The 16,051-nt window shown below is 34.9% G+C and overlaps 1 protein-coding gene across 2 annotated transcripts in view; it reads right to left on the bottom strand.

Annotated features, from left to right (window-relative positions):
* cpm (carboxypeptidase M) overlaps positions 1–5,441 on the bottom strand; it is a 46,088-nt gene extending 40,647 nt beyond the window's left edge. The window contains exons 1-2 of one of the 2 annotated variants that reach the window (XM_051107471.1): positions 5,238–5,441; positions 3,249–3,415 (exon numbers count right to left, since the gene is read on the bottom strand). In XM_051107471.1, the coding sequence (XP_050963428.1) occupies positions 3,249–3,414 (166 nt within the window). In that variant the 5' untranslated portion in view covers position 3,415; positions 5,238–5,441. Of the gene's footprint in view, positions 1–3,248; positions 3,445–5,237 lie in introns of both variants that reach the window. The other variant, XM_051107470.1, reaches the window with a different exon arrangement.
* Positions 5,442–16,051: the final 10,610 nt, after the last annotated feature.

Below are 16,051 nucleotides of genomic sequence, written 5' to 3'. Positions count from 1 at the left end.
GAGAAGTTCAATCAGAGGCCAAGATCTTAATCAAATGTTGTGTCTAAATGACCAAATTAACAACACAATTTTCTCAATTGTGAATGACGGATTACTTTAATTTTAAGTATATCAAACACACTCTTTCAAAGGTTAACAGCAAGTATAAATATGTATAAACGCTCTTGGAATTGCAACATAAAACTGGTAGAGATTCAATCTCAGTAAGTACCGACGTGCTAAAATGATCAATGTGACTGAAAGGACTGATGAGATTGACTCGGACACCTTTACATAGGACGTTTCAAGGGGAGCCAATACTTTTAAGTAGTCCAGCTTGTGAAATTCACAGAGACTGAGAGATTCTCCATGAGATTTTCTATGGAAGCTCCCAATATTGCTTTACAAGTGGCCCTAAACAGTATTTGGATATTTAGGCAACATTTTAAATGAATATATACTTCCTTCCTTTAAACAAATGACGCTTGAGCATTACTCAGAACTGGTTTTCAGAAGATGCATAAAGTTTATCCACAGGTATAATTTAACTAACATTTGGCAACCATAAAGGACCTTGATACTTTTTGACCTTATCTCAAACAGCATATCTGTTGATTTATCATTGGAAATCTAAAAAACAACTTTTTTTGGTGAAATGTTTCATGTGGAAGGTTCACTGACACTTAGTTTATTTAACATTTGGTTATCTAATGCAATGATGTTCAAATATCAAAGGGACCAAATCATTTTGAGGCCAATGTTCATGTAAACAACTGTCAACATCTCAAAAATCAAAAGGCATTTGCTTACAAATCAATCAGTACATTTTAAAAATGAATCTTGCAATCTATTCAAGGAAAAACACACAAGCAAGAGCGCTGCTGATTTGGCTGTAGATACAAGGCCTAAATACCTTAGGGTATTTAACCATTTAACCATTTTGACAGGAATGAAAATGAGGCTGTGAGGGACTGAAGTACAGTGCATTCAGTGGATTGTCATGTTGCCTAACAACATACCGACTGTTCAGGTGACCAAAAATTTACAACAAAAACTCCATAAAACTGTTTTGAAAGTTGTGAAAATTATATTATCTAGAACCTTTGTAGAGTGCGTGCCACTGTATATGTCTATTCCTCATAGCCTTGTTTTCATCAATACGGCATCTAACCTGATTGACATTTATTCAGTCCACGATAGCAAATACTACTGTTTTCTACAATCCTTACAAAAAAAAAAAAAAACACACACACACACACACACACACACACACAACAGTAAATATTGAGCAACTTATATTTCTGACATACTATTGCCAGCGCATTTTCGTTCCTTCCACTAAAACGGTTCCAAAAAAAGCCAGAGTGCAATGAAACGCACATCTCCGAGCAACATGTAGTAGTTTCAAATGAATCAGCATGCAAACGAATCAGCTTAAATTCAAGGATTTACCTAAAAACCTTTCACCATCTACTAATGACTGCTGAAATATTTGCTGGAAATCCTAAACTTTTCATTCCATTCAATTTCATTTATACGCATGTGATTGCAGGAGACTGAAAAAGCTCCGAAGTCTTGTGAACTTTGACTTAAAAATTCGTAACAAATTAGCAGGCGGAATCCAGTCATAAAAACAACACGGAATGTCACAGATTTTGCCACATTTTGGATGAATAACTCAAAAGTAGGTCAGTGCACTTTAGTCAAAATGTGATATGGACTAGTGTCTGTTAATATTAAGCTGCAAACATATGATTTAAATATGAAATACTGCACGTTCTACGTGTGAATGAATGGCGCAGATTATTTAAACAATCTCTAGAACTGCTCTGAGGGTCAATTCATGAACATTTTACCAGTACATTTGGGAAAAACTATCATCTTATCATATACAAACAGAAACGTAAAAGTCTTCAAAGCAACCAGTTAAAACAAAAGTTAGGTTTAACTTGAAAAAACTGTGACTTAATGTAATGATAGTATTACTACTAATAAAATTATTATTAAAACATTATTACTAAACATTCTTCTTAAAACTCTTTTTTTTTTATTAATAGAAAAAATAATGTGTGTGTATACCAGAATTTATTTACCAGAAAAATGTAAATACGCAACAAAGTATTTCTGACAATAAATAATAAAAAAGAATAATATAATAAAAATATATTTAAAAAAAAATAAAATCAATTAAGTACAGATGCTTTTGATTATTAAAATTAAAATTAAACCATTAAAATAGAATCCAAAAAATTAATGGAAAACACAGAATTAAGTAAAAATAAAACTGATTTTGAGAAAAAATAAAACATTTCATAGGGTCCTAAAAATGCAATTTTGGTTAATCTTAATAAATTGTTGTTAAATTGTTGTTATATATATATGTGTGTGTGTGTGTGTGTGTGTGTATATATATATATATATATATATATATATATATATAAAACCATTAAAACAGCCTAAAAATTGAAATGGAGAGAAAATAGAATCCAGAAAAAATTACAAAAGTAATTAATTAATTAATTCCTTTTTTGTTTAGTTTCTTTTTTGTTAAAATTATGTTATTAAAGTGATACAAAGCAGGATGTCATAACTAATTTGTTTGTCCATAAATGTGTTATTATCTTTTAATAAATAATATTTACTTATAAATTATACTTATTTTATAAACATTTTAATGTTTTTCTGTATTGCCATCCTTTTTGTTTTATCCCAATGCACCTCCAGCTATCTTTGTAAACCGATAAAACCAATACATAAATAAACAAAGACATTTCAAATACTCAAAGTCTAGTGTGACCGCATCTTAATACACAGACTGACATTCTCCATCTTAAACCCACAAACAGTCAATATAAACACTGAAAAATCCCAGTGCTGAGGCACTGTATATCAGGCTAATCAAATTACATAACCAGAACTGACCGTTTTATGCATGTATAAATAAATACACAAATTAACTCCCCTAGTTCAGGTTTTTTTTTCTTCCTTCAGCACTGGCTCAACTCTCTGCTGTATTTGGCTGACTGTACTGCGGCTGCTGCTGTTTGTAGACTCATAAAAATATTTGTTGCACAATAAGCTCTCTGATGAACAGCCAGGCAATAAGTTTAAACCTGTTGCATGCATCTGTCACCATATGCCTGCCCTCAAACCGTATAACGCTGTGTGCTCTTCTGCAGTGACACATTCAGAGTTTAAGAAGAGTTTAACTCGCTCAATAGGAAAATAGTGTCAGGACTGTGCTTAATGCTCCACAACAGCTGGTTTACCTTCAACGGACTGGCCGATACTGTGTAGATGTGTGATATCAGGAAACGTCTTATTGATGTCTTTCAAGTACTGCTCCATTTCCATGCTGTTATGATAGCGAAACTCCAGACCGTGAATGGATGACAGCCAGGACCATAAGAACAGGCAGAGCGTGAAGACGAACATCCTTTGAGCACAATGGAAGAGAATGGAAACCTTTTTCAGAAACACAAACAGAGAAGACAATAACGTGATGAGCACTTATCTTGACTCATTTCACTTTCTATTGTCTGTCAATATGGATACATATTTTTCAAGCCTCGAGGATTGGAACAACATTCAATAAACAATATGTTTTATTATGTGGCAGGTGTGTACCATGTTCAAAAATGATCTTTAAATAAAAAAATAAAAAAAATGAATTATTTGATAGTTTGGACAGGACAGCCAAAGGCTGCCTATGTAATATAACTGGTAATATTCAAAATTGCCCTTCATAAAGTAATTCTAAGCATCAAAGCTGCCTAATTTGTTTTTAGTGCTTAGGGCATTATAGGCATCATTTACATTTACACTACACTAACATTTATTATTATTATTATTATTATTATTATTATTATGATTGAAAACAGCTGAGTAGATTTTTTCAGGTTTCCTTGATGACTAGAAAGTTCAAAAGAACAGCATTTTTCTGAAATAAAAAATCTTTTGTAACATTATAAATGTGTCTAACATCACTTTTTATCAATTTAAAGCATCTTTGCTAAATAAAAGTATTCATTTTTATAATTTCTTTAAAAAAAAAAAAAAAAAAAAAAAAAAAGGTTACAGGTTACAAAAGCTTTTTATTTCAGATAAATGCTGATATTTGGATCTTTCTATTCATCAGATAATCCAGAAAAAAGTACTCAGCTGTTTTAAATAATAATAATTATTATTATTTGAACAGCAAATCAGCATAATAGGATGATTTGTGAAGGATCATGTGACACTGAATACTGGAGTAATGATGCTGAAAATTTAGCTTTGATCACAGGAATAAATTACATTTTAAAATATGTTCAAATAGAAAGCAGTTACTTTAAATAGTAATAATATTTTAAAATATTACTGCTTTTGCTGTATTTTGAATTAAATAAATACAGGCTTGGTGAGCAGAAGATAATAAAGGAAAAAAAAAAAATCTATCTATCTATCTATCTATCTATCTATCTATCATAAAACACACTTACATGTAAATAATAAGATACACTTAATAAATGTAAATTCCTTACAAAAAGTACTGTGGTGGTACCATGGTACAAGTGTGATATTAATGCAACTGTACTGACTTTACCCTATTTACATGGTACTTCAAGGTGCTTGAAAAATGTCATGTTAGTGTTTATATCCAAAACATGATCATTGTGTTGCATCTAAAAGGTCAGCAGTAATGTGATATGCTAAAGTCACAGTTTTTTTTTTTTTTTTTTTACAGATAGTAATGTTTGCCTTTTCCAGAACAATGCATTATATATCTGGGAATTAATAAATAAATAAATACATACATACATACATACATACACACACACACACACACACACACATATATATATATATATATATATATAAGAAAATAAGTATTTACTGAGGACAAAAAAGGTACCCATGATGCGTATAAATGCGAATTTATAGATAAGAAGAGGCAGGATAGTCATATTCTTTATATGTAATCTGTGGTGGAACGTTGCTACAGTGATGCTATCAATATATAATATCAATAATACCATATTACTGAAACATACGTATATGTTTATATACACAAATTTCAAACTATACACAAGTATGTATAAATACTAAACTGCAGTATTAACAAATAACTAAATCCACCACTGTTCGCCTAAATGATAAATAAAACACGACATGGTTTATAAAATAGAAGCAAACTGCATTACTTCGTAATTTATGAATTAACCAAACAACTTTAAACGCAGTACGTAGCATTAATGACAGTACATGAGCAGCGTTACCTCTTGTGCGTTCTGTGGCGTTTCTCCGAGACTGTTCAAGACCTTCCCCTCTTTGACTAGTTACTGTCTTGTCATTAAATCATCTCATATGATGTTGATAAAGTTCATACGTTGTCGTCCTGCTCGTGTCATTGATGAAATGAAGGTGTCTTGTTCCATACCGCAGTGAGTTCAACCGACTCCACTCCGACCTCATGTGTGTTTGGTGCAGCTGTAGTGACTAAAGATGGGAGGCGGAGCGCTCGTACTGTACACACTCAACACACACACACTGAATCAGTGACACTTTATCATAACTTATTTGGCCTGTTTCTAAAACACACTAAGCGACAGTGTTCGGTGAACTGTTGTTAATCAATCTGTTCGCTATTTGCATTTAATTAAATCGTACAATGTATACATACAGAGACAGGAATTACCTGAAAGTTATTTGCATATATTGCCTGACATCTTGACCAGTTCAGTTTGCATATTCTACTCCTACTGACTGTTACAGTGACCGTCGTGAATCATATCTTTGAATATTTTCAGCTTTAAACCACTGCAGATATTTTATTTTTATTCATTTTTTACTGTAAATTCTAAACTTATAGAGGGTTTGCACTTATGTCACGATTTGGTCAGTTACTCAAATGCGCGGCCATATTGCCGATACTCATGTAAACAATAGCACTGGTTGCATAATGTACTACTGAATACGTTTTCTGCTAACTTATGATGTATAAACTACGAAAAAAAAAGGAAGTTGTGGAAGTTGCTCAATCATATAGAGAAGTACTTAGTAAGCATGAAAGGGGCAATATTTTGACAAACTAAAGTTAATAAGTGGCAAATATATGTGCAAGCAGTATTCCCTTGTGAAAAAAACAGCATATGCTGGTTAGGTATGTTTTGATGCTGGGTTAAGCTGGTCCTTTGCTGGTTTATGCTGGTCCTTAGCTAGTTTAAGATGGTCCTTTGCTGGTTTATGCTGGTCCTTTGCTGGTTTTTGCTGGTCATGTTGCTGGTCAAGGACCAGCATAAACCAACAAAGGACCATCTTAAACCAGCATCAAAAACTACCTAACCAGCATCCCAGCATCAAAACATACCTACCAGCATATGCTGTTTTTTTCACCAGGGTTAGCCTAATATCAGCCTAATATTTCACCTATATCTGACTGAAAATGATACGAACAAACACAAATGTTGTCAAGATTCTTGCTTTGGAAATCCTGGTTAAGTTTGGCCAACCACATATTTGTTCCTCTGACAGTTTTTTCACTTCCCTCCTTGATTATATCTTTTAGCAGTCTATAGTACTCCAAATGTTTTTCCTGGTCCGACCGATTATTACAGCCCAATGACAATAACTGACCATTTTCAGCTGCAATAGTCAGCTAAATTTGCAAGTTTAGTTCGGTTCAGTGTCATTGTTTATGTTCACCCTGGTGAAAAAAACAGCATATGCTGGTAGGTTTGTTTTGATGCTGGAATGCTGGTTTATGCTGGTTTATGCTGGTCCTTGACCAGCAACATGACCAGCAAAAACCAGCAAAGGACCAGCTTACACCAGCATCAAAACCTACCTAATCAGCATTCCAGCATCAAAACATACCTACCAGCATATGCTGGTTTTTTCACCAGGGCTAATTAAGATATTAGCCTAACATTTCACCTACATGACTGGAAATGATACGAACAAACACAAATGTCGTCAAGATTCTTGGTTTGGAAATCCTGGTTAAGTTTGGCCAACCACAAACACCTTTTGTTCCTCTGACTGATTTTTTACTTTCCTCCTTGAATATAACTTTTAGCAGTCTATATAGTACTCCAAAGGTTTTTCCTGGTCCGACCGATTATTACAGCCCAATGACAATAACTGACCATTTTCAACTGCAATAATCAGCTAAATTTGCATGTTTCGTTTGGTTCAGTGTCATCCCTGGTGAAAAAAACAGCATATGCTGGTAGGTATGTTTTGATGCTGGGATGCTGGTTAGGTAGGTTTTGATGCTGGTTTAAACTGGTCCTTTGCTGGTTTATGCTGGTCCTTAGCTGGTTCATGCTGGTCCTTGACCAGCAACATGACCAGCAAAAACCAGCAAAAAACCAGCTAAGGACCAGCATAAACCAGCAAAGGACCAGCTTAAACCAGCTATTGTCCAGCATAAACCAGCAAAGGACCAGCTTAAACCAGCTAAGGACCAGCATAAACCAGCAAAGGACCAGCTTAAACCAGCTAAGGACCAGCATAAACCAGCAAAGGACCAGCTTAAACCAGCATCAAAACATACCTAACCAGCATATGCTGTTTTTTTTCACCAGGGATTGTTTACGTTCAGTGCTGGCAATATGGCCAATTGATGCTGTGTTGTGAAAACACTCTACATATATACTCATTCATGGTGGTTTGGATCTAACATCACACCCTGTATGGTTAAAAATGGACATCATACATTAAAAACATAAAGATAAAACTACATTCAGAACCAACTGCTATGAACACCACTATATAACAGAGCAACACAAAGAAGAACAAAAAGTAAATGGTTTGCAGGCAAAACATTTTAGACTAATAAGAAGACCTCTTGAATTTTCCTGTCAAATTTAAGGTGTAACACTCATCTCCAGCTTCCTGCAGAGTTCCTCTGGGCGACAGTACAACCAGATAAATGGCATACCTGTTCCTGCAAGCTCATTCTTCACTGCGAGTTTCCACTCACCTAATGTATAATTATGCATTAGTGAGTAGATTAGAAATAGATGTGCAGTCTACTGTTGTCCAAAAGATTACATAAATACATCACCGTCTGGTTGCAAATAACTCATAGACATTTTCATTCCCTCATTATTCTTTATACTGACTTAAAAGGGCGCTTCAGCGTGGTCCAGTTTGCATTTCTAGGAGAGCAAACTAAAGAGCTCTCTAGAAGGAAAAGGTCATTTCACAACAAACTTAAACTAGACCTATGCATTTAAAGAAACCAGTGACACAAGTATTTGCTGTTTTTTTCCAATAACGGAAGATGCCCTGAATTCCAGCCTCCTTAAAAACATAAACTTGTGTACACAAATGACAAACATGATGTGTCATTATTATACTTGAGTCACGTCAAAGGAAGGATTGCACTTTACCTGACCTATGATCTCCTTAAACACTCCGAAAACACAGTAGCCTGCCATTAAGGTGCGGTCATGGTTGAAATCCAGTCATTTCAATAGGAATCCAAACAACTTTATGTGAGGGTGTAAGATTTCCACACAGAGATTTCGCAAAGGGCTCCCCCTGGTCACACGAATGCTTGGTTTGACTTCTGTATGAGCTGTGCTTTACATAAACACACTGTTGACAATGTACCCTTTTTTGTCAATGCAATGTTAGAAATTTCACAAATGATACTGCATCTTTATTCTTAAAGCACGGTCACTTTTACCCTTGTTTGGAAAATTTAAATGGCAAAAATTTAATGGGCAAAATCCATTTATTTCAATAGAGGGTTTGCACTTAGATCATGGTTTGGTCAGTTACCCAGATGCGTGGCCATACTGGAGATACTCAGATGTAAACAACAGCATGGATTGCACGGTTAATAGATTACTGAATATGTTTAAACAACAGAAAAAAGTGTTGCCAAGTCCACGGATTTTCCACAGAATTGGGCTTACTTTAACACTGTTGCTGCAGGTTGTTTTTGATGTTGCGTGTTGAAGCGACCCCAATAACGTCATATTTAGCACCTGAAATACAAATTTACCAGGGGAACCCCAACCAAAAAAATGTGTATTTTATCTGCCGAAACATGATTTTTAACGGGGACCCCCGTTTGGGCGATTTTGGGCTAGTTTTGAGTAGCATTTGGGAGGGTTTTGTTGTGAAACCTGGCAACCCTGACAGAAAAAAAACATGTGGAAGCTGCTAAATCATATAGAAAAGGACCTAGTAAGCAGGAAAGGGCACAATATTTTGACAAACTAAAGTTAACAGCTGGTATGTATGAGCAGTAATAATTAAGATATCAGCCTAATATTTCACCTACCTGACTGGAAATGTTAACAACAAACAAGAATGGTGTCAAAATTTTTGCCCTTGAAATCCTGGTTCAGTATGGCCGACCACAAATGCCTTTTGTTCCTCAGTGCGCTCTTCTTAGGGCTGGGCGATATGGGCAAAAAAAATTATCATGATAATTTTTTTTTTCATATCAGTCGATATCGATAATTATCACGATAAATGTCAAATCTTTATTTCTTTTAAGTTTAAAGTCAGATTTTTGCTCCAAAGTGAAAGTCATAGAAACCAGACCATTAATTTTTCTTAACGAAATAAATATCTAACTAGAAAAAATAATTTCTTCATGTTTTAATGAGTTATATTGCTTCAAATCAAGAAACAGGTTTGGGTTGTCTGATAATGATAATAATAACAATAATATCCCTTTTTTGTCTCTTAGAAATGCACATTTGATAGTAGCTTGAGGATGCAGAGGTAAAAAAAATAAACTGAGCAACCTCAGTTTTATATGGTTAAATTTATTCTGACCCATTTTTTTTTTTTTTAATTAACCATTGATCTTCATTAGCTCATTACTAATTCGTAGCATCGTTGACGTGCATCCCAGAGCCTGTGCTACACAAGGTTTTGTGCTTAAAAAGAATACAAATTTTTATTTTCTGAAAAAAAATAAAAAAATGGCCGATCGTTTCGCAAGATAACACCCTTCTTTCTTGGCTGGGATCGTTTAGAGCCCTTTGAAGCTGCATTTACACTGCATTTTGGAAGTTCAAAATCGGGGCACCAATGAAGTCCATTATATGATGAAAAATCCTGAAATGCTTTCCTTGAAAACATAATTTATTTACGAACCATTTCACACCGGATCACACAGCGCTGTTTAGTTCTCACGTGATGGAGTAAATGCATCTTCTCTAGTGAGCTTGCGTAGCGTGGCAGTTTGAACTTTGGTCCGAGCGGATAAATGGTCCGTGTACCCGATTCAAATGAGTCGTGCTGTTTCGTTCCGCTTTTGCCACATAAAAATGATATCAAACATTTATCAATGATATTGAAAATTATATCGCGATAATTATCGCTATTGAATTATTGCCCAGCCCTACCTCTTCTCCTTGATTTTATTATAACTTTTGGCAGTCTGTAGTTTTCCAAATGTTTTCACTGTTTAGTACTGATTAGTGCAGCCCAAAATATGACATAATTGAGCATTTTCAGCAGCAATAAACAGCAAAATATGCGAGTTTTGTTTGGTTCAGTGTCATTGTTTACATTCAGTGTTGCCAATATGGTCGATTGATGATGCGTCGTGAAAACACTCTCTTTTAGAGCTGTGCTTTATACATTGCTACACTATTGACAATAGGCATAGGCAACCTATTTTTGGCCATGCAATTTTACTTTTAATTTTGCAAATGTTCGCATACCCTTAGTCTTAAAGTGCAGCCACATTTATTTTGTGAATTCTTGCGGGCAAAAGTTGGTCATGCAAATTTAGCATGTTGACCAACCGAAAGCTGCTTGGTTTGAAAATGACTTCCTAATGAACTGTACTTAATACATTATTGACAATAGTCAGTGAACCAGTTTTTGGCCATGAAATTTCAATGAAATTTTGCAAGGGTTAAGAGTTTAAGGGTTAGTTCACCCTAAAATGAAAATTCTGTCATTAATTACTCACCCTCTTGTTGTTCCAAACCCATAAGACCTTAAGACCTTAATTAAGATATTTTTGATGAAATCTGAGAGTTTTCTGAAACTGCATAGTCAGCAAAGCAATAACGGAAGATGCCCTGAAATCCAGCTTCCTAGAACATAAACTTGTTTACACAAATGATGTGTCATAATAATACTTTCAAGTCATGTCAAAAGTAAAAATGCACTTTACCTGACATAAAATTTCCTTAAACACTCCAAAAACACAGTAGTCTGCCATTAAGGTGCAGTCGCGGATGAAATCCAGTCATTTCAATAAGAATCCACACAAGGGTGTAAAATTTCCACACAGAGATTTCGCGAAGTTGTCACACCAATTTGGTGCATTGATCAACAGAAAGCTGCTTGGTTTGAAAGTGACTTCTGTTTGAGCTGTATGTGCTTTTACATCAATACACTATTGACAACTGACAGTGGACCCTTGTTTGACAACGAAATGTCACTAATGATATCACGCATTTATTCTTAAAGTGGGGTCACTTTTACCCTTGTTTGGAAATTTTTAATGGCAAAAAATTCATGGACAAAATCCAGTCATTTTAATAGGATTTAAATTTTTTTGCTTGAGATTTCACAACAGTTGGTCATGCAAATTAGCACGTTGAAGATTTCTTTTTGAGCTGCGCTTTATAGAATGCTACACTATTCCATGTTTTAATCCATTTTTGCCATGAAATTTCACTGAAATTTTCCAATTGTGTCTGTACCTGTATTCTTAGGGGCCGTTTACACAAAAGTTTTAGCCCAAAAGGGAAACTTCTTATGCGTTTTGCCTGTTCGTTTACACGGCAATGGCATTTTGGGGACTGAAAACAGGTTTCAAATTACAAGTTTGTGAAAATGCCGCCGTTATCATTTACGTGTGAACACCCGATACGGGAATCTTTAAAAACGGTGACGTCATGCGCATGCGTAGTACGTGTTGGGTATGTGGAGATGCACAGTATGTGTCAATTTTAAACGCAAGCACGACCATACACAATGCCAACTACTGGCCTACGTAATACAGTGTTTTTGGCAGTTTAAACGGATGTGTAAACGCGTGTATACGTGAATGCTACACTATTGGCAATAGGCAATGAACCCATTTTTGCAATGAAATTTCACTGAAATTTGGCAAATGTGTCCATACCTTTACTCTTACACAACTTTTTCAGCCAAAAACGAGAACATTTTTATGCATTTTGCCTGTTTATTTACATGACAAAGGCGTTTTGGGGACTGAAAACGCATAATTTTGAAAACGGGTTTCAAAGTGCACGTTTTTGAAAATGCCACTGTTATCGTTTCCATGCAAACACCCATACGGGAACCTTCGAAAACGGTGACGACGTTTTTGGTGGATATGTGAAAACTTGATTCATTTTGAAAATGATGCCGTGTATACGTGAAACGTTGTAAAAATGCAAGGGAAAAACTTCCGTTTTTGACTACATTGTTGTCGTGTAAACGTAGCCTTAAAGTGCAGTCACATTCATCCTTGTTTGGGAAATTCTCATGGGCAAAATCCAATCATTTCACCAGCTAAGCAACAGAAAGCTGCTAGGTTTTCACAACGTGTCATCAATCGGCCATATTGGCGGCACTGAACCGAACGAAACTCGCATATTTTGCGGATTATTGCTGTTGAAAATAGTCAATTATTGTCATGCTTTAAAACGTTTGGAGTACTATAGACTGCTAAAAGTTATAATCAAGGTGAAGAGTGCAAAAACGGTGCGAGGAACAAAAGGCATTTGTGGTTGGCCAAACTGAACCAGGATTTCCAGAGCAAGAATCTTGACAACATTTATGTTCGTTCTTAGAATTTATGGCCAGGTAGGTGAAATATTAGGCTAATATACTGCTCATACATATCTTTACCACCAGTTAACTTTAGTTTGTCAAAATATTGCACCCTTTCCCGCTTACTAAGTCCTTCTCTATATGACTTAGCAACTTTCATTCATTCGTTCAAATGTGACAATACCTTTAATCTTAAAGCGAAAGTTCACCCCGAAATGAAAATTCAGTCATTAATTACTCACCCTCATGTCATTCCAAACCTATAAGGCCTTCGTTCATCTTCAAAAGACAAATTAAGATAATTTTGATGAAATTTGAGGGCTTTCTGACCCTGCAAAGACAGCAACGCAACTACCACGTTCAAGGCCAAGAAAGGTAGTAAGGACATTGTTAAAATAGTCCATGTGACATTGGTGGTTAAACCATGATGTTAAGAAGCTGTGAGAATACTTTTTGTGTGCAAAGAAAACAAAAAAAGGTTTTTTCAACAATTCCTTCTTTTCCATGTCAGTCTTCAACGTGCAATTTTTTCATGGACAAAATCCAGTCATTACAACAGAGTTTTTCCAAAAGACAGCTCCTTGGTTTGAAAGTTATTCTTCAGAAAAGTGATCTGTACATCGCTATACTACTAGGAGATTATAGACCCTGTTGTGGATGGTTGCTAAGTTGTTCTGGATAGCTATTAGGTCAAGTGATTGCAAACAGTTATCAAACAAAACAACTGGTTTCCAAATATGGTTTGCGCCACTCCTTAAAGGTAAGTCTTTAAGTTTAAGTTGAGTTTAAATGCAGGTTAGGGTGCCACTGCAGAGGATTCTTGTGTCCGCCTGCACCATCTTCAAACACTGCAAAGAGGAAATCTGTATCCATTCAAGCCTATAATTCCTGTCTCAATGTAAAACCCCACATAATCGCTCTTGCATTAGTCATGACAGCTGCAATTTAGTCTCATATTGTGCCGCATGTGGTTATCTGTGTGCTTAGACGTCTGGAGGTGTTCACTGGTATATGTCTGTACACATCCACATTTGACAGGAGGTTTCAAGTTAGGTATGCTACATACTGTACAAGTACATAAAAAAAGAGAAATCAGCTAAAACTAGACATTTTTTACTCGGCCATTTTTAGGTCAGCCATAAAACCACAGGTTGCATCAACAAATCCGACAACATTAATCAACAGATCATTCTTCTAGTGAATGCTGACATGACGCCCATGAATTATGTAATTCTAAACACCCGACAACAAATAGTTTCCAGTAACCTAGGTAAGGCAGTAAGGCAAAATCTACTCCTCTAGTCATCTTGTCTTCCTTTTTCCAGAAAACAGACTGATATACGGTTCTTACGCTATTTGGAAATTCGTTCTTAATCCTGTGGCTCAGGGGGGTCGTTGACTGTTTCCATACTAAATGAGTGACAGTTAGATAATTTACTTTAACAGTTTCCACGGCTATGTTCAGCAGAGACAAAGTAGACATGGGGACTGGAAACAAAAGCTTAGGCTGTCTTTATCGTGAGATAATATACATCAATCACTCTTATCATCAAAACAGAATCTGCTCATGTTACAATATTGTCTATAGTTTTCAACACAATGCAGTGTTTTCATATGACAGTCCCAAGTTTTTCGTCTTAAAACTTATAAGATTTTGAGCAAATGTAGAATCTAGTAAGTGAAAAATGCATGCTTTGTCATCTGGGCCTGCACTTTATTGCCAGCATTTGTTCAGTGATGTTAAAATTGAATTAAGAGTCAATATACAGTTGGAGTCAAAAGTTTTCATACACCTTGCAAAATCTGCAAAATGGCAAGCAATCAAACAAAATGCATGGTATTTTTTTTTATTTAGTACTGACCTGAATACGATATTTCACATAAAAGACGTTAACATATAGTCCACAAGAGAAAATAATAGTTGAATTTATAAAAATAACCCTGTTCAAAAGTTTACATACATTTGATTCTAAATATTGTGTTGTTACCTGAATGATTCACAAGTTTTTTTTTAGTTGTTTATGAGAAACTGCCCACTGTTCTTCAGAAAAATCCTTCAGGTCCAACAAATTCTTTGGTTTTTCACCATTTGTGTGTATTTGAACCCTTTCCACCAATGACTGTATGATTTTGAGATCCATCTTTTCACACTGAGAACAACTGAGGGACTCATATGCAACTATTACAGAAGGTTCAAACGATCACTGTTGCTTCAGAAAGAAAAACAATGCATTAAAATCCAGAGGGTGAAAACTTTTGAAATTTGAAGATCAGGGTAAATTTAACTTATTTTTTGTCTTCTGGGAAACATGTAAGTATCTTCTGTAACTTCTGAAGGGCAGTAGTAAATGAAAAAAATATGATATTTAGGCAAAATAAAAAATGTACACATCTTCATTCTGTTCAAAAGTTTACACCCTGGTTCTTAATGCATCATGTTTCCTTATGAAGCATCAGTGAGCGTTTCAAGCGTATGTAAACTTTTAAATACAAAAACTACAAATTCAACTATTACTTTCTTCAAATACACAAAACCAAATAATTTGTTCAGGACAAACAAGGAACTCATGAACAACTAAATCACAAAAAAAACAAAAAAAAAAACAGCTGTGGATCATTCTGGAAACAACACAGTATTAGAATGACTTTTGAACAGGGTCATTTTTATAAATTCAACTATTATTATTTCTTGTGGACTATATGTAAACATCTTTTATGTGAAATATCTTATTCATGTCATTACTAAATAAAAATAACATGCATTTTATATGATCCCTCTTATTTTGGTAAAATAATTAACATTTTGTAGATTCTGCAAGGTGTATGTAAACTTTTGACTTTAACTGTATAATGAAGATGAAACTTTTATACTGAGGCGTCATTCTGAATCCTACACCACCTTTACCCTATACTTCATGAATTGTTAAGTTTGAAACAGATCTCTAGTATCAAATTGCACAATGTGTTTAAGCAGAAGGAGACATCTGGTGGTTGTAAGAAGTACACACATCCAAATATTTCCAATTATTTACAATTGAATGACTCGCCTATTACCACATATTTCTTACAGTCACACACACAAACAAAATGCAGCCATGTTTTTTAATAACCCCATGTTGTTTTATTAGAGAAGGGGGAATCTGATAATCAAGTTGCATTTAGTAGTTTAACAAAGACATATTAAATTCAACAATCTGAAATCGAACGCCGTGTCAAAATGAACTATTGTACAAGCCTGGAAGAAGGAAACAATTTGGCGCTAGAGAAGAGAATAAATTAGCTTGCTTGTCCATAAGACATGGGAATATGTTTTTTTTTG

The sequence above is a fragment of the Labeo rohita genome, chromosome 4 (genome assembly GCF_022985175.1).
Source record: "Labeo rohita strain BAU-BD-2019 chromosome 4, IGBB_LRoh.1.0, whole genome shotgun sequence".
In the NCBI taxonomy this organism is placed as follows: Eukaryota; Metazoa; Chordata; class Actinopteri; order Cypriniformes; family Cyprinidae; genus Labeo; species Labeo rohita.
Note: the sequence above shows the minus strand (reverse complement) of the source record. Positions and strands in the feature narration are given on the sequence as shown.